The sequence below is a fragment of the Macrotis lagotis genome, chromosome 1, assembly GCF_037893015.1.
Source record: "Macrotis lagotis isolate mMagLag1 chromosome 1, bilby.v1.9.chrom.fasta, whole genome shotgun sequence".
NCBI classification, from domain to species: domain Eukaryota; kingdom Metazoa; phylum Chordata; class Mammalia; order Peramelemorphia; family Peramelidae; genus Macrotis; species Macrotis lagotis.
Window position 1 is genome coordinate 280,813,021 of NC_133658.1, and position 24,124 is coordinate 280,837,144.

The 24,124-nt window shown below is 35.1% G+C and overlaps 1 protein-coding gene across 4 annotated transcripts in view; it reads right to left on the reverse strand.

The window, feature by feature from the left end:
* The window catches only part of CAMSAP1 (calmodulin regulated spectrin associated protein 1), an 86,986-nt gene that overhangs the window by 17,254 nt on the left and 45,608 nt on the right, over positions 1–24,124 (reverse strand). For all 4 annotated transcript variants that reach the window (XM_074210674.1, XM_074210675.1, XM_074210673.1 and 1 more), the window contains 4 exons: positions 15,716–15,857; positions 14,217–14,356; positions 14,022–14,118; positions 8,597–8,774 (listed from right to left, as the gene is read on the reverse strand). In XM_074210674.1, the coding sequence (XP_074066775.1) occupies positions 8,597–8,774; positions 14,022–14,118; positions 14,217–14,356; positions 15,716–15,857 (557 nt within the window). The remainder of the gene's footprint in view (positions 1–8,596; positions 8,775–14,021; positions 14,119–14,216; positions 14,357–15,715; positions 15,858–24,124) is intronic.

Below are 24,124 nucleotides of genomic sequence, written 5' to 3' on the forward strand. Positions count from 1 at the left end.
CTTCTATGACACTAATATGGTGCTGATGCTGATACCTAAACCAGGAAGAGCCAAAACAAAGAAAGAAAATTATACACCAATTTCCCTAATGAATATGGATGCAAAGATCTTATATAAAATCTTAGCAAAGTGATTACAGCAAGTTATCACTAGGATAATACATTATGACCAAGCAGGATTTATCCCAAGAATGCAGGGTTGGTTCAGTATTAGGAAACTGTTAGTATAACTGACTGCATCAATAACAAACCTAACAGAAATCATACGATTATCTCAATAGATGCTGAAAAAGCCTTTGGCATAGGAATAAATGGATTGTTCCTTAGAATGATAAGCAGTATCTGTCTGAAACCATCAACAATCATTATATGCAATGGGGATAAGCTAGAGGCATTCCCAAAAAGATAAGGGGTGAAACAAGGATGCCCATTATCACCACTACTATTCAATAGTGTATTAGATATGTTAGTTCCAACCAAAAAAAAAAAAAGAAGAAGAAATTTTAGCTTCAGCAATAAGAGAAGAAAAATAAATTGAAGGAATTAGAATTGGGAAGGAAGAAACAAAACTCTCACTCTTTGCAGATGACATAATGGTATACCTAGAGAATCCTAAAAAAGCATTTTAAAAACTATTAGAAACAAATAGCAATTTTACAAGGTCACAGGATATAAAATAAACCCATATAAATCCTTAGCATTTCTATATATTACTAGCAAGACACAGCAGCAAGAGTTAGAAAGAGAAATCTCATTTAAAGTAACTTCAGGGGGCATAGGTGGTTCAATGGATAGAGCACTGGCCCTGGAGTCAAGAGTACCTGAGTTCAAATTCAGCCTCAGACACTTAATAATTACCTAGCTGTGTGATGTTGGGCAAGCCACTTAACCCCAATTTGCCTTGCAAAAAAAAAAACACCCAACAACAACAACCCTTAAATAAATAAATAAGTGAAAAAATAAAGTAACTTCAGACAATATAAAATACTTGGGAGCCTGCCAAGGCAGACTCAGAAACTCTCTATGAAAACAACTATAAAACACAATTGGGAAACAATTTTTCACAACTAGCATTTCTGACAAAGAATTCATTTCTAAAGTATATAGAGAACTGAGTTAAATTAAAAAAAAATACAGGGGCGGCTAGGTGGTGCAGTGGATAGAGCACCGGCCCTGTAGTCAAGAGTACCCGAGTTCAAATCTGGCCTCAGACACTTAATAATTACCTAGCTATGTGGCCTTGGGCAAGCCACTTAGCCCCATTACCTTGCAAAAACTAAACAAAAAACAACAACAACAAAAAAAAAAACCAAGCCATTCCCCAATTGACAAATGGTCAAAGGATATGCAGAGGCAATTTACAGATGAGAAAATCAAAGCTCTCCATTGTCATATGAAAAATTACTCTAAATCATTACTGAAATGAGAATTAAAGCATCTCTGAGATACTACTTCACACCTCTCAGATTGACCAATATGACCAGAAAGGATAATGATCAATGTTGGAGGGGATGTGGGAAATTTGGGACACTATTACATTGTTGGTAGAGCTGTAAACTAACTAATCCAACTTTTCTGGAGAGCAATTTGGGATTAGGTCCAAGGGGCAATAAAAATGCGCATACCCTTTGATCCAACAATACAACTATTGGATCCCTGAAGAGATTATGAAAAAAGGTAAAAAAAAAAAACATCACTTGTACAAAAATATTCATAGATGTTTGTGGTAGCAAAGAATTGGAAATCGAGTGAATGTCCAACAATTGGGGAATGGCTATAAAAATTGTGGTATATGTATGTTATGGAACACTATTGTTTCATTAGAAACCGGGATGGAATTTCAAAGGAGCCTGTAAAGAATCGCATGAACTGATGATGAGCAAGATGAGCAAAACCAGAAGAACACTGTACACTGTTAACAACAACATGGGGGTGATGATTAACTTTAATGGACGTGCTCACTACAACAGTGCAATAATTAGGGACAATTTTAGGATATCTGTGATGGAAAATACCATCTGTATCCAGAGAGAATTGTGGAGTTTAAACAAAGACCAAAGACTATTACCTTCAATTAAAAAAGGGGGGGGGCTAGGTGGCATAGTAGATAAAGCACCAGCCTTGGAGTCAGGAGTACCTGGGTTCAAATTCAGTCTCAGACACTTAATAATTACCTAGCTGTGTGGCCTTGGGCAAGCCACTTAACCCCATTTGCCTTGCAAAAAAAAAAGTTGTCTTATGTAATAATTTTGCTATCTCTAATATTTTATTTTTTCAAGGATAAGATTTTTCTCTCAACACATTCAATTTTGATCAATGAATAGCATGGAAACAATGTAAAGATTATCAGACTGCCTTCTGTGTGTGGGGGGATTGTAAAATTCAAACTACTAATTGTATATAATTGAAAACAAAATATTTATATAAAAAGGTAAAACATTAAGAAAAAGACTCTAAAGATAAAAAGTTAGAAGGGAGGGAAGATGAAATTGAGAACTAAGAAGACAGAGAATATGACTAAAAGAATCATTAAAGAATCATTTCAGTGGAAACATTAAAGGATATATTTATTTCTGTATTATGCAGTACCATGTGCTAGGACACAAAGTCTAAATAAATATGTATTTTTTAAAAAACATAATACCAAAGATAATAATTTTTAAACCACTCTGTTGATTCTATCAGTATAGGAAATTCAACAAGAGGAAGTTCCTCTATCAAAGCAGATTAGTAATTTTTTATGCAACTGAGAATCTAAAGACAGTTGCCAACAGATATGGCAAAGTTATGCAATTTGCCCAAGGTCACGTGGCCAGAGTTAAGTCAGATGATGGAATGAGAATGTCTTCCTGACTCAGAGGCCATCTACCACATCACATCTCAATAATGGAATAAAAACTATTAATTAATAAAAGAACAAAAGAAAGCAATACATACCTAAATTAAAACTTTAAAATGATATTTTCAATAATTAGTGTACAAAAACCACACAGTAAGTACAATCAGCAAATGAATGGTGATAATGATGATGATGATAATAATAATAATAATAATAATAATAATAATAATAATAATAACATTTTATGCCAACACTTCAGGATGGCAGCTAACTAAATGCTAAGGAAATAAATTGTCACAAATTATATTGTAAAAAATAGAAAAAAAGGGGAATTAAGGAAATATGTAATTAAAAATTATAAAATCAATAAAAAGAAACAAAAATGTTTAAAATTAGAAGAGTAGATAATCTAAAACTAAACAAATAAGTCTATAAAAAAATTTAGCTAACTTGGTTAAAAAGGTAGGAAAAGGAAATAGTCAAAAATTTTAAAAGGTAAAATCACAATAGAGAAGAAAAAGAATTTCTTGAAGATATTAACTATGATAAAACTGAAAATTCAAAGGAAATTAAGGATTATCTACAAAAATAAACAGATCATGAAAGAGATTTTAATCCAATTTCAAAAGAAGAAATGGAACTAGTTTAAATGAAATATACTCAAGGAAAATAGGGTGGGAAATCTAGTCCAGACAAATTTACAGGCAAAATACTTTAAGAATACCTATACTATATAAATTATGCCCACAAACTGGGAAAGAAAACATTGTTATATTCCTTTTAGGAGATAAACAGTTCTAATACCTAAACCACAAAGAAAAAAAAGAACAAGACTAACAACCAATTAATTCAAAAATTTTAAATAATATCTCAGTAAAAAGACTATAACAAAATATACCTAAATATATTTATTATGACTAAGTTTGATCAAATGACCATCTTTTATTAAGTATTTCTTATGAGACTGAAAAATGACTCCATATAAAGTTTTCTTGGAAAGAATATTGGAGTGGTTTGTCATTTTCCTCCTACTCATCTTAAAGATGAGAAAACTGAGGCCACAGGGTTAAATGACTTAACCAGGGTCATACACCTAAAAAATGTCTGAGATCAGAGTTGAACTCAGACAGATAATAAGTTCTCTGATCCTGGTCCAACACTGAGTCAACCTTGCTGCCAGATACTTTGCTAATGACTGGAAATACAAAGGCAACAAAAACAAGAAGCATTAGCTTACTTTCTAACTGAAAAAGCAAAATGTAAATAAATAGGCAAATACAAGATACATAAAGAATAGAAGGTAGGTTACATTAGGAAAGGGCTTAAGTATCTCAGAGGGTAGTTTTGCAAGGATGGTTAAACACTGATATGGCTGGGGAAAGGAGAAATTAGGTGGCACTGCAGACTGAGTACTGGGCAAGGAGTCAGAAGACTCATTCTTGAGTTCCAATCTGGCTTCTGACATTTTCGAGTAGTTATATGTCCCTGGTTTCATTACTTAACCTGTTTGCCTCAGATTCCTCCTTTGTAAAATTAGCTAAACAAAGAAACAGCACAATTTCTTTACCAAAAAATCCTAAATGGGATTACAAGTCAGACAGAACTGAAAAAAAGTGAACCACAAGGGTTAGGGATGATTTCATTGGTAGAGGGAACTCCCAGGAAAGGTAGTCAGTCAATAAATATTTATTAAACACCTGAAGTTAAGTCTGGGGACACAAAGACAAAAAAGAATGAGGGAAGAAAACAAAAAAGTAAGCAAAAGTTTGGGGAGGGAGAAGAGGGAAGAGTGAAAGAACATGTTAGACAATTCCAAAGTAAAAGAAAATCTCCCTCTACCAATGTTAACCATACCTTCTCTGGGTGTTCACAGTCTTTGGCAATTGCCTAGACCATTCAGTGATTTACTCAGTCACAACACTAGTCTGAGTCTTATCAAATAGTTGGAAGGATAGTAGTTGCTGCCAATAACAAAAATTAACTTACAAATTTAGGGCTATCATGATCTAGCAAGGGAATATTTTATAGGGCTAGACAAAGTAATTACTACACATTTAGTGAAAAGAAGGATGTGAAATCTCAAAGGTAGTAATAAAAAAAAAAGTAGGAATGAAGGGAGAAGGTATGGATACCTTAAATCCTTTGTAGAGATAGACTATCTGAGTATAGGTCACAGAATATCATTTCTGATATATTGGTTAGTTCCGCTTTAGCAATTTTTTCTCTCTCTTAGTATTTCTTATAAGTATAGTTGTCTGGGGGAGAAAAGGGGTTTTTGGAACATGTAGGTAAAATAAAAACAAAAGATAATAAAAATTTGTTTAAAAGAGAAACAATGAATATAATTGAGATAAATGAGAGATGGCATCAAATCGATATACAACAATTTAAGTAAAATAATTTTTTTAAAAATGCAATTAACTGAATATTATTAGGCACAAAGAAGAAATGAGTTACCTTCTTATTTCACTGGAAAAATGAGGGATGAGGGGAAGCATGAATGTGGAACATGACATTGTCAGATTCAGTAAAAACAGTTCTGTTGAACTACAGTATTTTTTTCCCTTCTCTTTTGTATTTTTTTGTTTTAAGAGAAGATTCATTTGAGTCTTGGGAAATGGAGAGGAATATAATCAGAAATAACAGTGATGTAAAAACAAAAATAGTAACAATTTTTCAAAGTTTTTAAAATAAAGATCAATGGTAACTTTGGAAAAAACAGTTTCAGTAGTGAGATAAGCCTAAATACTAAATTTCAAAAAGACTGAGAATGAAGAGGGGAAGAAGTGTAGGCAAAAGAAGTTAGACGATCTTTTCTAAAACAAGTATTTTTGAAAACCTCAAATATAGGGGCAGCTTGGTGGCACAGTGGATAGAGCACTGGCCTTGGAGTCAGGAGTACCTGAGTTCAAATCCGGCCTCAGACACTTAATAATTACCTAGCCATGTGGCCTTGGGCAAGCCACTTAACCCCATTGCCTTGCAAAAATCTAAAAAACAAAACAAAAAAAAAACCCTCAAATATGAGAACTAAAAAAATACTGGATTGCTACAGAAACACAAGTTAAAAACTATCCTCCAAAAAGGGTCTCAAACATATGTAAAGATCATATAGAAATTCTTGATAAATATAATCACAAAGAGATTTGATTCTTAACATCAATGGAGGCACGATACAAGGAGATGTATGTTTACCATACATGTCCTATGCTGAGCCAAAATGGGAGAAGGTGAGACAAGGATCTCTACTAAACTGTCTTAGCAGCTCTTTATAAATGACGTTGGGTCAAACTGAGAATTTCTCAATTACATCTGAACATCATAGAAAATTTACTCAAATCTAAAAATCTACACAGGAAAAAACAAAAGGATGTCAAATGATTTGGGCCCATTAACCAAAAAGAATTAATGGAACCTACTATGTATCAAGCACTGTCTAGGTGCTAGAGATACATAAGAGTAGTAGTAGTAGTAGTAGTAGTAGTAGTAGTAGTAGTACTAATAGCAGCTAACATTTAAATTAAGTTTACTATGTGGCAGATGCTGTGCTAAATGCTTTAGAATTCTCATTTGATATTTACAACAACTTTAGGAAATAGTGCTATTATCCCCATTTTACAGGCAAGGAAACCAAAGCAAACAAATTAAGTGACTTTAAGTGACTTGTCCAAAATCATATAACTAGAAGGATCTGAGGCTAGATTTGAACTTGGGTCTTTCCTGACTTCAGACCTAGTACTTCTATCACTGTGATGGATATGATGAGCTTACACTGTGACATTCAATTGGATAATCAGTCCACTGATTAGTACTGTTAGGTATTATAAATATATAATAAACAGGAATCTAATGATGAAGAGAAAGAGATCAAACCAAATTGCATTTGGGAAATTCCACAATGTCAATAATTCCAAATTTCTACCTGAAACAAATAATTTTACTTTTAACATTAGTATTCTCTTATTTGCAAGACTTCCTAGAACTAATTCACAAATATTCAAAAAAAAATTCACCTAATCAACCTCACAAGAAAGACCAAAAAAATGAACTGTCAGGCACAGTTAGGGGTCACAGAAGATAGAGCACTGGCCCTGAAGTCAGGAGAACTTGAGTTCAAATCCAGCCTTAATTTCTTAATAATTACCTAGCTGTGTGCCCTTGGGCAAGTCACTTAACCCCACTGCCTTGCAAAAAAACAAAACAAAAAAATGAATTTTCTAATTCACAGATTATGAAATAGTCTGGTTAGACAACCTACAGAGTTTACACATCAACATGCACATGTGGGACAGACAATACAAACTGACAAACTGGATTCAAAATTAAACAATGCAGCAGAAAGCAACAAACCAAAAACCCTTCTTCAATAATTCTAAAGTTCTTCCAGAAATAATAGTTCTTTCAATGTTTTAGTGGTATTTCTGTATGGCTTTGAAACAGATTACAATGCAGCAATGAAGAGACAGAGAATAGCTGTTCTAAAAGAGAAATGTTGAAGAATAAAAGAAAAGGATGTTACTAGGGAAAAACAAGATCAAAAAAGAAATGTTGCTCTCAGTGTTCTACTGAGATCCTTGTGACCAGAGAACAGTGAAGCATATTGGGTGGACCCCTTGTAATGGATTTAATAAAAGACATGAATAAAGTAACACAGGATGAATGGTTTGCAAACTACATTGTTGGAGAAAAAACACAAAATGAAGAATTCATAAATCCATCTGAATATTCTCTTGAGAATGTTATATGGCATCAAATAATGGAGCACAACATCCTCTAAAGCATCAAAATTTAGCAGCTAAAAAGTTTTCAGCAACTGAGATTTGTGCACAGGACATGTAATAAAGATATCAAAAAAAATTATAGGTAGGTAGCCTGACCATGTAATGCAAGAAAACGACAACAGATGGCAGTATAAGTATTGCAGTAGTACTCAAGAAATGTTAAAAAACCAAGAGGAAGTAGTATGGCCAAATAGGAAGACTGACATTAGGACATTTCTGGAAGAATATGGGAATTTCAGCTAATAGGGCAAGGATGGATTTCAATATGAACTCTTGGAGATCATACATTAATGAAGTCCAAAACCACTCTAATTCTTAAGTATTTCAATAATCCAGTGTATCTGTGATCCTACTGATAAGGATGCCCCTTTCAAAAATGCAGTTCACAATTAATCCATCTTTTATCATCCTGTATGACTCATACATGTTCTCCTGTAAATCTGCCATAGAAAAATTCATCCAATGTGTTAAGGACTTTCCTCTTTTTCTCTTGATATTGCAAGGTTATCTCTTAGCCTATATAATCAACCTTTTTTTCCCTAGTCATCCATTTTTCTGATGACATCCTCAACTACTTCTCTCACATAAAATTTTTAGTTTGTAATAAATTTCAGTTTGTTAATAACCACAACATGTCTCTTCATTTATCTTTAGGTAAAATTCAATTTCACTTCTATTTTGCTACAACAATTCTTAAAAACAAGAACCTTCTGCCTGTCCTCAAAACTCTGGTTTACATTGTCATTCACTTAGAGATGATTCAAGGAAATTTTAATCCTAGTGATGTTTGTATTTTATATACTGTTAAGTCTTGCATTACAAATTAAACTTTTAACTAGATTTTTCAATACTATTTCTCTAATCTTAAATCATTATTATAGTTTCCCCTCATACATGCAACACTTCAAAACAATTTCAGAAATACTACGAAAAGGAAAATAAGGTAGTGAATTATGAGGGCAGAAAGACAGACTTACGGATAGTCAGATTCTTCAGGGTGCAGGTAATACCTGTTACAAGCTTCTGGTGGTAGTTGAACTGGAGGCTGAATATCTGCTTGACTGGAAGTACCCGGGCTTGACATGAAACTTCGTTTAGTTGCATTGGAAATAGGAACAGGGGGACGGCTGCTTTTTTGATGCAAAACTGTTTTAGCTGCAGAAATATTTTATAGTAATATTAGATTATTTCAAATTAAGTAAATTAGCAAGAAAATACTATAAAATGCCATGCACTATGCAAAATGCTTATTTTAAACATAACTTCTCTTTGAAAAATGTTAAAACTCAGTAGCTGAGTACCATATATAGCCACAAAAACCTAAAATATCTTTGATATAAAAAATCAAAATTATACTTCCTACACAGAAGAGTAACAGAGACCAATCCTGACTGAACAAATTAAACTTGGTTAGCACACTTCAAGCTTGATTTCTAACTTTCCTTCTATTCAAAGGCTTAAATTGCTCTAAAACTATTAAAAGTAGAGGGTGGGGGAAGGGAAGTAAGACTGGGGGGAAAATTGTAAAACTCAAAATAAATAAAATCTTTAATTAAAAAAAACTATTAAAAGGAAAATATAGGGGCAAAGCCAAGAAGGCGGGACTCCCATGAACTCTCACCCAAACCACTCCAAATTCTTTTATCTTTTTTGCAAGGTATTGGGGTTAAGTGGTTTGCCCAAGGCCACAAAGCTAGGTAATTATTAAGTCTCTGAGGCAGAATTTGAACTCAGGTACTCCTGACTCCAGGACCAGTGCTCTATCTACTGCACCACCTAGCTGCCCCCAAATTCTTTTAAATAATGAATCCAAACAAATTCTAGAGTGGCAGAACCCCCCCCCCCCAAAAAAAAATAAATAAAACAATTTTCCAGTCTAAGACAACTTGGAAGATCCACAGGAAGGGTGTGTCACACTGGGATGAGAAAGGGCCCAGGCCATGCAGGAACAAAGCGATTCAAGCCATCCAGGAACAGATCATGGGGCACCTGGGTCCAGCTTTGGTTTCCACATCTCTCAGTCCAGGGATAGACAAGGACAATTAGGAAGTCAGCAGGAAAACTCTGGCACACTAGGGTGAGAGTAGAACCTAGTCCAGGTCAGGTCTCAGAACAAAATCAGCCTCAGGGAACCAGAAGCAGGCCTGAGGAGCCACCTATGGATAGCAAGGGAGTCAGGGGAGACTGCAGAGGTCTCTTTGCTAACCCTGTGGCTTTGCTCATACTTCAATCTAGGTCACAATCTGGGGCCCCAATTTAAGAATAAGGAGCAGAAGTACAACAACAACAGCAGAAGAACAGGGTCTCTCTCCTCATAGTTCCAGGGCAGAAAGCAGTGCATGTGGTCACCCACAGACCAGAGCACAGGCCAGGAGAGCAGTCATAGCCTCTCATAAGACCTTGAAAGAATTGAGAACTAGCAGGTCCTTGGGGGAGATGTCCCTGAAAACAGCAGCAAAAACCCTCAAAAGCTTTAGACAAGTGTGTCCTCCCCATCCAGGAAGTAGTGACTCACCTTAAAGAGTTAAAAATCAAGACATAACGTGGGGAAACTAGCAAACAACAGAAGGGATAAAAAAATCTGACCAGAGATAAATCTAAATATACACTCATAACATAAAAACGTCAAAGTTTCTGAAGACAAAGCCTCCAAGAAAAATATGAATTTGTCTCAAAAAAAAGCTCAAAAATATTTTTAAAAATCAAGTAAGGGAAGTAAAGGAAAAACAGAAGCGAAATGAAAGCAATGTGGAAAAATCATGTAAACCAATTCAGCAGCTTGGTGAAGGACATACAAAGAATACTGAAAAAATTACATCTTAAAAACCAGTTTGGGGGGCAGCTAGGTGGCACAGTGGATAGAGCACTGGCCCTGGAGTCAGGAGTACCTGAGTTCAAATCCGGCCTCAGACACTTAATAATCACCTAGCTGTGTGGCCTTGGGCAAACCACTTAACCCCATTTGTCTTGTAAAAAAAAAAAAAAAACAGTTTGGGTAAAATGGACCCAAAAAGTCAACGAGGAGAAAAAGGCCTTAAAAAGCAGAACTGATCAGATCAAAAAGGAGATACAAAAACTCTCTGAAAAAAAATAATTCCTTAAAATGTAGAATGGAGCTAAGAAAAGCTGATGACTTTGTGAGAAATCAAGAAACAATAAAAACCCAAAATGAAAAACCAGAAGAAAATGTGAAATATCTCATTGGAAATACAATTGACCTGGGAAACAGATCTAAGAGAGAAAATTTAAAAATTATTGAACTGGGGCTGCTAGGTGGCGTAGTGGATAAAGCACCCGCCCTGGAGTCAGGGGTACCTGGGTTCAAATCTGATTTCATACACTTAATAATTACCTAGCTGTGTGGCCTTAGGCAAGCCACTTAACCCTGTTTGCCTTACAAAAACCTAAAAAAAAAAAAAAATTATTGAACTACCTGAAAGTCATGACCAAAAAAAAAAAAAAAAATCCCAGACATCATTTTTCAAGAAATTCTCCAGGAAAACTACTGACATGCTAGAAGCAGAGGGTAAAATAGAAATTGAAAGAATCCACCAATCACCTTCTGAAACAGATTCCAAAATGAAAACTACCAGGAATATTATAGTCAAATTTCAGAACTCACAAGTCAAGGAGAAAATATTACAAGCAGCAACTTAAAAGAATCAATTTAAATATCTAGAGCTACAGATAGGATTTAGCAGCTTCTACATTAAGGAATTATAAAGGCTTGAAATGTGATATTCCAGAAGGCAAAAGAACTCATTAAACCAAAAATCAACTAACCAGCAAAAGTGAACATCCTCAGGGGACAGCTGGGTGGCACAGTGGATAGAGCACTGGTCCTCAAGTGAGGGGGACCTGAGTTCAGATCTGACCTCAGGCGCTTAATTACCTTGCTATGTGACCCTGGGCAAGACACTTAACCCCACTGCCTTGCAAAAAGAAAAAAAGCCACAAAACTGAACATCCTCTTTCAGTGGAAAAGATGGTCATTCAATGAAATAGGGAACTTTTAAATTTTCCTGGTGACATGACCAGAGTTGAACAGAAAGTTTGATCTTCCAAATACAGGACTCAGAAAAGCATAGGGTGATGGGAAGAGCAAATTATGATGTTGAACTATTTGTATTCCTCCATGGGAAGATGATACTGAAAACTCATATGAACCTTCTCATTTATTAGGTTAGTTAGAAGATGCATAATATAGACTGGAGGGAGATGAATTTTAAGGTATAATATATTAAAAAGATGGAATTAATGGGGGGGAAGAAATGTAGTGAGAAAGGGAAAAGAAGTAGAATAAGCTAAGGTATTTATTTATAAGTGGGGAGTGAGTGACTCACTCTCATTAGAAGTGGCTTAGAGAAGGAATAACATACACTAAACTGGATATAGATATCTATCTTAACCTAGAGGAAAATAGGAGAGGAAATGAAGGGGTCAAGGAGGAAGGGGGGGGAATGTAAGTGAAAGAAGAGAGGGAAGCTTGTGAGAGAGGATAGTCAGATGCAACACACTTTTGAGAAGGGACAAGGGTAAAAGGGGAGAGAGAACAGAATAAATAGGGGTGGGGAGGAATAGGATGGAGGGAAATACAGCTAGCAATAGCATTTTCAGGGGGAAAAAATATTGAATCAATTTCTAATGAACTTACAACAAAGATGCATCCATCCCAAAGACTGATGGTGAATGAATACAGACTGAAGCCTTTTTTTTCCCTCACTTTATTTTTCTTGAGATTTCTCTTTCTTTGTGTGTGTGTGTGTGGGGGGGATTATGTTTACTTTCTCAACATGACTACTGTAATAATTTCTTCATGGTTACACATTTTTAACCTATACCAAGTAACTTGTTTTCTCAATGAGGGGAGTGGGGTGGGAGGGAGAGAATTTGGAACTCAAGGTTTTGGAACTAAATGTTGAAACCTGCTTATGCATGTAGCTGGGGGGGATTTAAAAATAAAATAAATTTAAAAGTAGAAAATATGATATATACAACTATATGGTCTTGGGGATCATTCAATAGTCCACACCAAATTTATTAACCAAAGCCAAACAATGAAGGATTCTATTTGCTTTTACTGTCAAACATAAAATGAGTTTGGTCTTAAGATGAACACAAGACTTAAGAAATTTTCTCTTTTTGGGGGGAGGGTGGTCTTTTTTTTTCCCACAAGGGAACTTTCAATAAACAACTACTGAATGAATCAATGATTGAATGAATGAAAGAAAAACACTGGCCACCTGTCAAATCCTGAGCTAAGCACTGAGGACACAAATAGAAAAAGCCCATAAATAAGAATGTGAAAAACCCAAAAGTACTACTTGTACAATGACAAAATACATGCCCAGGGGGCTTTAGATTACATTGGGAAACCAGAAGTTAATGTCTAGGAATCTAGAGAGCAAAGAGTCACATGCCCTCCATACTCTGGGCAAGAGATCGTGAGCTAATCACTTAACATCTGTCTACTTCAGTTATATGGTTAAGTACAAGACCAGGTACAGTTAGGAAATGTAGATTTAGGTAAAATAGTAATTCAAAAGTCAAAGTCCCTTTAAAAAATCAAAGTAAGAAAAAAAGAGAAAGAAAGGCAAAGAATAAGTCCTTGGAGTTGCTGACCACTGACAGAAGTCAGCAAAAAAAATATCAACAAAGAATACATTGAAAAACACACAAAAAAAGAAACTGAATAACATAGATCACTTTCTGTGGCAGTAGGTACTCAAGTGAACAAAATGCTACAATAAAAAGGTTAAGTAGAATAGGAAAAAAAAATCATCTGGTTAAAAGCCTACTTGTAGTTTTCAGAGCAACAGAATGAGAATTCAAGGAAATGGACTGACTTTTCAGAGCAAAGCAACTCCTAAAGAAACCACTCAAAGGGGGTGGATAGGTGGAGTAGTGGATAAAGCACCTGCCCTGGAGTCAGGAGTACCTGGGTTCAAATCTGGTCTCAGACACTTAATAATTACCTAGCTGTGTGGACTTGGGCCACTTAACCCCCTTTGTCTTGCAAAAAGAAAAAGAAAAGAAAAGAAAAAGAAACCACTCAAAAATGCCCAAAGTACAAGTAAACAACAACCAAAAAAACACCAAAGCTCCAATCAATTTAATTCGTAGAAATTGAAAATTCTGGCAAAGTAATTTCACTTTACATTATTGCTCTGGGGAAGGGGTGGCGGAATAAGCCCACAGATTTCCAAAACATATTAAAGCATCATCATCACAAAACAAATTGCAAAAAGTCTAAATGGAATAGGTTTATGGAAAAAGTAGCAGTCATACTAAAATGCCTGCAATGAAAATAGGTTATTAATCTATTAAAGAGATTTGTCTTACTGTTTAAGGAAAAAAATAAATACAGATTTACACTTATAAAAACATATCTTTTTTACTTACCATCTTTTACTTCTTGAATATCCCTTGGTTGTACAAAATCTGGCTTTACATTCTCAAACCACCAAAATAATTCCGCAATAAAAACCATAAGATTTGGCTTAAAGAATAAAATAAGAATAAAGTAAGTAACTTATTTGAAAAGTAAGTAGTTTCCTAATATAATTATATTAAATAATAAATACATTTTTGTATTACCTTTAGCACTAAAGGAGCATACAACATGTCTTCTAAGGTGAGATAAAAGCATTTGTTTAGGTATTCATTTGAGAATTCTCTTAGAAGCTGAATATTGTATAAACTGTCAGCTATTGATGTCACTTCCTTCAAACATATATCTGAAGGGTAGAAACACAACTGAAATTTACTACAAAGAATGTTTTGTTTTACAATGTATTTCAATTATGCAATTAGTAAATTATTGTGATTTGAAAAATACAATAGAGACAATATTGAACAAGATTTAAGAATATTAAGAATTTTTACAGTAACAGTAAAACCTCTACAACAAAATAAAGCTTTCAAACTATATTCCACATCAGCAATTGCTCAACAGGAAAAAAAGGAACACAAACAAAACACATTTAGAATGTAAAAATTAATACTGAGAGAACACTAACAACCTCCAAGATTCCAAGATGAAGATCAAATTTTATTTTTCAATACTCATCTTCCTTGTATAAAGAAACTACTACATGAAATTCAAAGTGTCTTACATCTATTTCCTAAGTAAATCCAATCTTTTTTTATACATTTCTTTTAAAATGAAGAAAGCAAAGAATTCTTTGAATTCTCTCAAGTCAACTCAATGATGACTGGGAAATAATGCTTAATGTAAATAAACATAAAACTGATAACAGAAGAGGAGGCAAAAGGATGGCTTTGGGAAAAGTTACATGTCAAAATAAAAATCAGAAACAACTTTTCTAACATTATATTTATTTGTATTCCTAAGTACACACATTAAAACAAAATTCCTTTTGATAACGAAGAACAAAATTGTGAAAAAGAAAACATAATAAATCAAAAGGGTATTTGTTTTATAGTCTAAAACAAAATCATTTCAAGTAGCTGATTAAAATTTTATGGATAGTATATTATTTGATCAATGCAGTCCAATCTACACTAAACAAATTTTAAATGCTTTATTTTTAAGTCTTAAGAATTCACAGAATTACCAAACAGAATAGTAACAATGATAACAATTTCAGTTTTCTTATCTTCAAATTGAGGATAAAAATAATACCCACTTCAATCAAGTTGTTGTGAAGAAAACATTTTGTACAGTACGAAGTGCTAGATTAAAGCAAACGTATCATCATTAGGATCTCCTAAGGGATTTTTACATAAGTAATAATTTTAGCACCTCATCTTGTCTGTTTCCAAATAGAAATACCACTGCTTTAAAAATATGACTATAAATTTTTAGAAATTATGGAAACTTCACTTCCATATTGAGTTTTCTGTTAGAAACCAAAAGAATCCAGACATCTGCTGGGAGCCTATATACCAGGATCTATAAAAGTTTAATCCTCTGGGGAAACATATCTAGCCCATATCCTCTCTTAAGTGCATCAGCTGAGTCTTCTCAGAAAACAAGCCCATTTGTTGGGTAAAAATGCTAATCAAAATTAAGTTTGACTCTCCCATCTAAATCCATTGCACCTAATTTTCTTGAAGGAAAAAATATTCCTTACCATCCAATTTCATTTGTTCTGGGCAATAATAGTGTATCACAGCTAAAAGAGCAGCACCATCACTGCTATCTTTCATTAGGTCTTCCAGCAATGGAAAATATGGTAATTGTCTATTTGAAAGATGTTCTCGTCGATATCGAACCTGTATTTAAAGAGAAGAAAATTTGATTCTATATATAAGGATGGTATAAAAAAATGTTTATACAGATCATAACCTTCTATGCAATTTGACATAGCAAACACACAACTTATTTTCCACATTATTTAAAAGCAATCAGTTGCCTATAATATAAAACTAATGTTACTCAATCTTGAGATTGATCTCTCAAAGGCTATTGAAACACATGAAGCACAAAGAAGATTTAAAAAAAATTAAAGCATAGTCCAAATTACTTGAAACCTAAATCCCTTAAAGTTAAAATGCTTTTAAATTAGAAAATGCTAACAAAATATCAGCTATTCTTTGAATAGTAGCAAATAAAAGCATTAATATATAGTTCAAAAAGATTTTTAAACATAAGGGAAGTTCTTTAAGTTTTTTTTTAAGTTTTTTAACGTCTACCACAAGTCTACTACAAGTAATTACAATTAAGTAATAGGCATCTGAATCCATGGAAGAGTCCTACATGAAACAATTATTTTTCAATTTTCATCCACTTACATTAAGAAGAAATTAGATTAGCTCCAATACATCAACAACCTAAGAAACTGCTTTAGACCAAAGAAAAAACTGAATATGTTTATGAACATTAATATAATATAAATTTAAATTAGTGAAAAAACCCTACAAACTAAGAACTATTTTATTTTCCCATGTGATTCAGAATGCAATAATACCTAATTATTTTAAATGATATTTAAAATGTTATTGCTACTCCCAGTTCTCTACAATTCAAATTGCAGGTAATTTCAAGTTCTACAATAAAAATCACGAATTTTCTAGAAAAATGTAGTTTAACCAAAGAAAAAAATGGATATTTAGGTCTTTTTCACAAAAAAATAAAATATAAACATTATGAGAATTAATATGAAGTTCCATGTTTTAGACAATAAATCTGCATTTTAATATGGATTATAAATTGCTTTTCTAACCTAAAGCACGTTATAATCTAAGTAATGTGAATCATTCTTTCCCATGCAAGCATAATGCACAGATTCTATCATGCATTGTTTAATAGCATGCATCAGATCAGACTTACACACACACACACACACACACACACACACAACACAAACATAATTGTGATTAAACAAATTCATGCAACTCAAAAGATTTTATCCTCGAAAGAAGGATAAAAAGTGTAAACAAAATTAAGATACCTAGGTTAAATTAATAAGACTAGAATAATGTGGGATTTTTTTAATTCTCTAGACTTCTTGTAACTTAATGAAAAATTTTGGTACCTGTCAAATTATTCTAAGAAATATTTTTTGTTATAAAAGTTTTAATATTTTATTTTTTGCCTAAATACATGTAAAACCAATTCTTAAATTCTGAGTTCCAGATTTTTTCAATTCCTCCCTTCTCTGACCTTGAGAAGACAAGCAATTCAGCACACAATGATTTATCTGATGAAATGAAAATTTAGGTAGTTCTTTTATGTTTCCAATTTATATATAATCTTTATTTGAAATCTTACTACTTAAGAACTACAATTCTGAGTATTTCCTAAAACTGCTTATAAGTAAGTCTTTGGCTCTGAGGATTTAAGATAGGAAACATTCTTAAAGATTGTTACCCTAACAAGCAAGAATAAATATCATTACTAATGTGAATGATATTAAGAAATGTAAAATATACAAAAGCATTTAATTTCTATTTACAAATTCTATGGGAGGGGGGGCGGAGCCAAGATGGCCACAAGAAAGGATCAAGTCTTAGGCGCTCTCTGATAAAACTTCTAAACTGAGGACCCCAACTAAACTTTCGAGAGACAGAACCCACAGAGGGACCGAGAGAGGCAGTTCTCCTACTCAAGGTGACCCGGAAAAGAGCAGAAAGGCTCTGCTCCCCGGGGTCGGAGGGGTGGCCCATCAGAGAGAAAGAACTTCAGCCTCCCGGAGGCAGCCCCAGGGTGCTGGGAGCCCCAGCTCACAGCAGCGGGGGAGTCTCCTGAGCTACACCGGGGGGAGCACAGGGCACAAAGTGGGGAACAGTGGGGGACCTCTGCCAGAGTGAGCACATGAAACCCAGCCCTCAGGGCACACAGCCAGCAGCTTGGTCTTTCTGCAGCCCAGATCCAGAAACAGAAGCAGGCAGAGCCTGTAAGCAGGAGCCCCCAGGGCATGAGCCCATTGAGCTGAGGGAGGGGAGTGAAGAGGGAGAGAGACTACAGAGCTCTGTCCTCTGCCCCTGGAACAGGACTCTGGGGCTCTGAACACATTCAGAACCTGATTGCAGTCTAGGCCCCCCCATAGAACAGCAGGGCCCCCCCACCGTGGCCCCGTGGCAGAGGGGGGGTGCTTATGGTCATTCACAGACCAGGAGGGAGGACAGAGCCTCACACACTGAGACCCTTGTGGGAGTGTCCCAAAAGCTCAGGAAGCACCCCAAAACCAGGGCCAGGCTGGGAAAATGAGCAAGCAGAGAAATAAGAGGAAGACCATTGAGAAATATTTTGCAAATGAGCCCAAAAAGGATCAAAATACTCAGTCTGAAGATGAGGAAGCACAAGCTCCTGCATCTAAAGACTCCAAGAAAAACAGAAATTGGGCTCAGGCTATGATAGAGCTCCAAAAAGACTTTGAAAATCAAATGAGGGAGTTGGAAGAAAAACTGGGAAAAGAAAGGAGAGAGATGCAGGAAAAACATGAAAATGAAGTCAGCAGCTTAGTCACGGAAATCCAAAAAAATGCTGAAGAAAAGAGCATGCTAAAAACCAGCTTAGGTCAAATGGATAAAACAATTCAAAAAGTTATTAGGAGAAGAATGCTTTAAAAAGCAAAATTGGCCAGATGGAAAAAGAGATAAGAAAACTCTCTGAGAACAAATCCTTCAGACAAAGAACAGAATTCAGGAAGATTGATGAATTTACCAGAAATCAGGAATCAATACTTCAAAACCAGAAAAATGAAAAATTAGAAGAAAATGTGAAATATCTCATTGAAAAAACAACTGATATGGAAAACAGACTTAGGAAAGATAATTTAAAAATTATTGGAATACCTGAAAAGTCATGATTAGGAAAAGAGCCTTGACATCATTTTCAAAATTACTATAGGAAAATTGCCCTGATATTCTAGAAGCAGAGGGCAAAATAGAAATGGAGAGAATCCACCAATCCCCCCCGAGAAAGAGATCCCAAAAAAACAACCCCTAGGAATATTACAGCCAAGTTCCAGAACTCCCAAGTCAAAGAGAAAATATTACAAGCAGCCAGAAGGACACAGTTCAAATATCGTGGAGCTGCAGTCAGGATCACACAGGACTTAGCAGCAGCTACATTGGAAGCTTGTAGGGCTTGGAATAAAATATACTGGAAGGCAAAAGAGCTTAGAATGCAGCCAAGAATGAACTACCCAGCAAGGCTGAATGTCCTCTTCCAGGGAAAAAGATGGACTTTCAATGAACCAGGGGAATTTCAAATGTTCCTTTTGGAATGGCCAGAGCTGAACAGAAGGTTTGATCTTCAGATGCACGATTCAGATGAAGCATAAAGATTGGAGGAGAGGGGGGAAATATGAGGGACTTAATGAGGATGAACTGCATGTATTCCTGCATAGAAAAATGACACTGATAATACTCATATGAACCTACTCAGTTAATAGAGCAGGTAGAGGGAGCTTTTATAGTTGAAGCACAGGAGAAAGCTGAATTTGAAGATAAAATATGGTGTAAAAATGGAGTCAATAGAAAAAAAGAAATGGAATGGGAGAAAGAAAAAGGAGAGGGGGAATAGGCCAAGATATTTCATATAATAAGATTTTTCTTTATTACAATGATCTATTGCAATGATATGGAAGGGAGAGGCAAGGGGGAATGAGGGAACCTTTGCTCTCATCAGAGGTGGCTAGGAGAGGAAACAGCATATATACTCAATGGGGTATAGACATCTGGAGTAAGAAGGAGGGGGGGGACGGGGGAAGGGGGGGATATGAATGAAGGAGGAGAGGATGGACCATGGGGGGAGAGTGGTCAGATATAACACATTTTTTTTTTTACTTCTTGCAAGGGGCTGGGATTGGAAGGCCTGTCCAGGACCATAGGGCCAGGTGGATGCTGGGCCTAAGGGGTGGTAGGGGGGCTCAGGGCCTTTTGGCCCCAGGTCTGGGGATCTGTCTGCTGCGCCACTCAGCTACCCTACAGCAGCATCAGAGTGAAAGGAGAGAGAAAACATAGTACATGGTAGTGGAGAAACAAGAAAGGAGGGAGTTGCGATCAGCAATGGCAACAATGGAAAAATATGGAAGTAACTTTTGTGATGGACTCACCATAAAGAATGTGATCCACCCATGACAGAGTTGTTGGTGTTGGAACAAAGACTGAAGCACATTTTTTATTATTATTATTATTATTATTTGGGGGAGGGTGCAGGGCAAATGGGGCTAGGTGGCCTGCCTGGGGCCACATAGCAGGGTGATCTTTGGGTGTCTGAGGCCGGATTTGGACCCGGGTGCTCCTGGCTCAAGGGCCAATGCTTTGTCTGCCACCCAGCCACCCTTACTATTATTACTATTTTATTTTGGGTCTTTTTTTCCCCTTCTTTTTGGTTTTTTCAGGGCAGTGGGGATCGGGTGGCTTGCATGTCATACGGCTGCGTGATTCCTGGGTCTATGGGGCTGGATGTGGGCTCAGGTGCTCATGGCTCCAGGGCTGGTGCTCCATCCATTGCGCCACCTGGCCATACCTACAATTATTACTATTTTTTTTATTTTAATTTTTTTCTCTCTCCCCTTTACTTTATCACTCAAGCAAGTCTATATTCATGGGGGGGAGGGGGTATTTCACTTACTCTTAAACAAGAATATTTTATTAATGTAAAAAAACATTTGTACAAAATGAGAATAAAATAAAATACAAATTCTAAAATAATTTGGCACAAATAGGAATTTGGCAAAACAAACAAAAAAAAAAGGAAAATCAAGCTGAGTACAGGCAGTCTACAACTTAGTAGATGCTATAAAGTTCATTTTTAATTCAGATGTTTGGAATTTTGGGACAGATTCCTTAAACAGAAATAAACCTTCCCATAGTTTGTGTGCCAGCTATCACACTATTTTTTAATATAATTATTTGCATACAAGTTTACTGTCCCAATAGATTTTGAGCTCCTCAAAAACCAAAGACTTTATCTGAAAATCAGTAAGGATGTGTATGTATATATGTATACCTACCCACATCATAACATAGAAATGCTACTGTATTTTGCTACAAAATTCAGGAGTAAAGATTAAAATTCAAGAAAGTGTCAAGCATTCAATGATCTGGCAAAATTCCGGAATCGATTGTTAAAAAATAGAAGTGAAAAAAAAAGCAGGGTCACAAAGTTTGCAAATTCATAAATAAGAAGTAATGCCAGTGTAAACTCATTTTTTTCTTTTCTTTTAAAAAGGTTATTATTAATCCAAAACAAGGGAAATACTAAACAAGTATACTTGCCCTACATTTTAAAATCTACAAAAATCATACTATTCTTGTGGATAAAATGAAAAGCACAGTTAAGTCAATCCAGAGCAGACTCAATAAGTAGTAGCCATCAATACCTTTATCTGATCAAGTCTTCAGAGATCCCCCTAGTCTTATGCTATTTAAAACTGCAGCAATGACTAGGCTGAAGGCTTAAATGGAATGCTTAGTAAACAAATATGAGACACAAAATTAATAGGCTAGGATGGCACAGGTCAAACTTATTCTTGATTTCCAAAAATCAAATTCCCAAGTACAAATGAGAAAAGTATGCTTAAATAAGTTTGTCTGAAAAAGATTCAAGCGTGTTGAGAGGGTTCCAATATCAGTGAGTAAACAGTGACAAGATAGACAAAAAACTAAGGCAACCTTGGGTTAAGAGTAGCCATAAGTGTCTAAAGGCATCATGTGAACAGATCCAATCTGTAATGTTTGACCTCAAAGGTTTCAGAGAGGCAGATTTAGGCATGGCATAATGAAAAACTTCTTTTACAAGTTATGCAAAAGTAAAATAGGATGCCTCTTGAGGCTTCCTCTTTTTTTGTTGTTTTGGTTTTTGCAAGGCAGTGGAGTTAAATGACTTGCCCAAAGTCACACAGCTAGGTAATTCTTAAGTTTCTGAGGCCAAATTTGAACTCAGGTCCTCCTGGACTCCAGGGTCAGTGCTCTATCCACTGCTCCACCTAGCTGCCCCTCCTGAGGCTTTCTCCTCATTTGAGATCTTCCAAAGGACAGAGAGATGTGTTCTGATATGGAAGGCCCTTACAACTCTTGATAAATTGTGAATTTAGTCATCTTTTTAAGCCCCATTGCGTTTTAATTGGTTTTTGAAACAATTTTCTCACAGAAGAGTCAAATGATTGCTAGGCATTTCTAGCATTTTGGCAGAGCTAATTCCCTTGGTACCAAGTCTTTCAAATGATCGTACAGCTAAAATACAGTCTAAGGACATATTAGAATGATTTCAAAAGTGGGGAAAAAAAACCCATTCTCTATAATCAACTAACAATGACTACCTTAATACCCACTATTTTTAAAGAATGTCATTTTTATATAACCAGATAATCTATTATTTACATCCAGTGACTGAACTCCATACTGGAAAACAGTATGAAAGAGAACAACAAAAAGCTGCAAATTAAAAAGCAGGAAAAACCTAGTTCGGTGGCAATCTACCCTGCTTCAATGTATAGCTTAGGAAAACAGCTTCAGAATACTATCTAAACAAAGTATACATCTCTCTAATTTTCAGCTGGATATTTAGCCTTTTATCATGATGTTACTGAAAGTGTTCATAAAAATAAACAGTTTAAAAATAACAATATAAAATAGCATTCTCAAATGAAATATAACTTGTTACCATAAAATTATTTTACATATTACAGAAGCTGAATTTTATGTCAAAGCAAATTATGAACAAGTAAACAAATTTGTCATGGTTTTTTCTGTTAAATACTTTTTAATAAAAGCAATCATTTATGTTTAAAAGCCATGGAAATCTGTATAGTGACTGGTGTAAAAGTAGTTCACTTACAGGTACTAATTTCCAATACCATTTGGAAGGAGACTGCTCAGGAAGCAAGGAAAGGAAGGTAGGAAAGGAAAGGAACATCAGCAGATCAAGTAATGATATTTGAATGCACTTAAGTAAGGCACATTTTGCAATTACTACCAGTTAAACAAAATTGTTAAGTTTTTGGTTGAATGAATTAAATATTAGAAAATTTCAGTTTAAAATCTAGGAATTAAAAAACTTTAAACCTCAGTGCCTCTTTACAAATCCAATAATATGATCTATACTTGTGATTTTATTATAGCAAATTTTAAAAAGGGTTCATATCTGAAAGGAAAGACCAATTCAAGCTACATATTTTTATCTTGGTCTTTTTAAATACAAGAGAAACTGAGGCATATTTCCATGTTAAGAACATTACATTGTCTAATAATGAAAGTGAAGTGCACTATAAGAAATATATTTACATAGATAAGGGTAGAGGAGGGAACAAAGGGTTGGGTCATATAAAGTATTATTCAATCCTGTAGAACTCCCATACTCTTTGAACCTCCTCCCTCTGCACCCAAACCTAATTCTTAATTCACAAACAAATATGCTCTAATAAAGAGGGATACAAATCAAACATGTCTATTTCCCTCTAAGTCATCTCAGAATTCTGAATTTTCAAATATTCTATTTGTTCCTCCTCTTCCATAGTACTCTATATTATGATTTTACCTTTCTAAGCAAGGCTAAATTGGAACCTCAGACATTTCCCCTTACCTCCAAAAAAAAATGACAATTTCTATTGATTCTCCCTCCATGATTATCTCTCATTCATGCCCTCTGGTCTACTCCCAGTATAACCACCCTGGTTTTATGCAGCCTTTATCTCTTCTGACCTAAATTATGTGTGATAAAGACCATTATCTATTCTACATCTCTCATCTATCCTCCATACTGTTAGTCACATAAACTCCTTAATCCTAATTGCCTTGATCATGCCACTTCTTTACTCACAAACTTAGAGTGATTTCCCATAGTCTACTGGACTTTTTAGTTAAACTAAGCTCCTAATTCAAACATTATGAATTCTTTCACTTCTGGCTGAAGCAACTAGGTGGTTCAAAGGATATACAGTTGGATACAGAGTCATTTAGATCTGAGTACAAATTTGGCCTCAGAAATTTACTAGATGTGTGATCCTGGGCAAGTCACTTAAGCTCTATTTGCCTTAATCCATGTATCTTTACCATGGAAACCCAATGGACTGGAGCAGTCCAGAGGA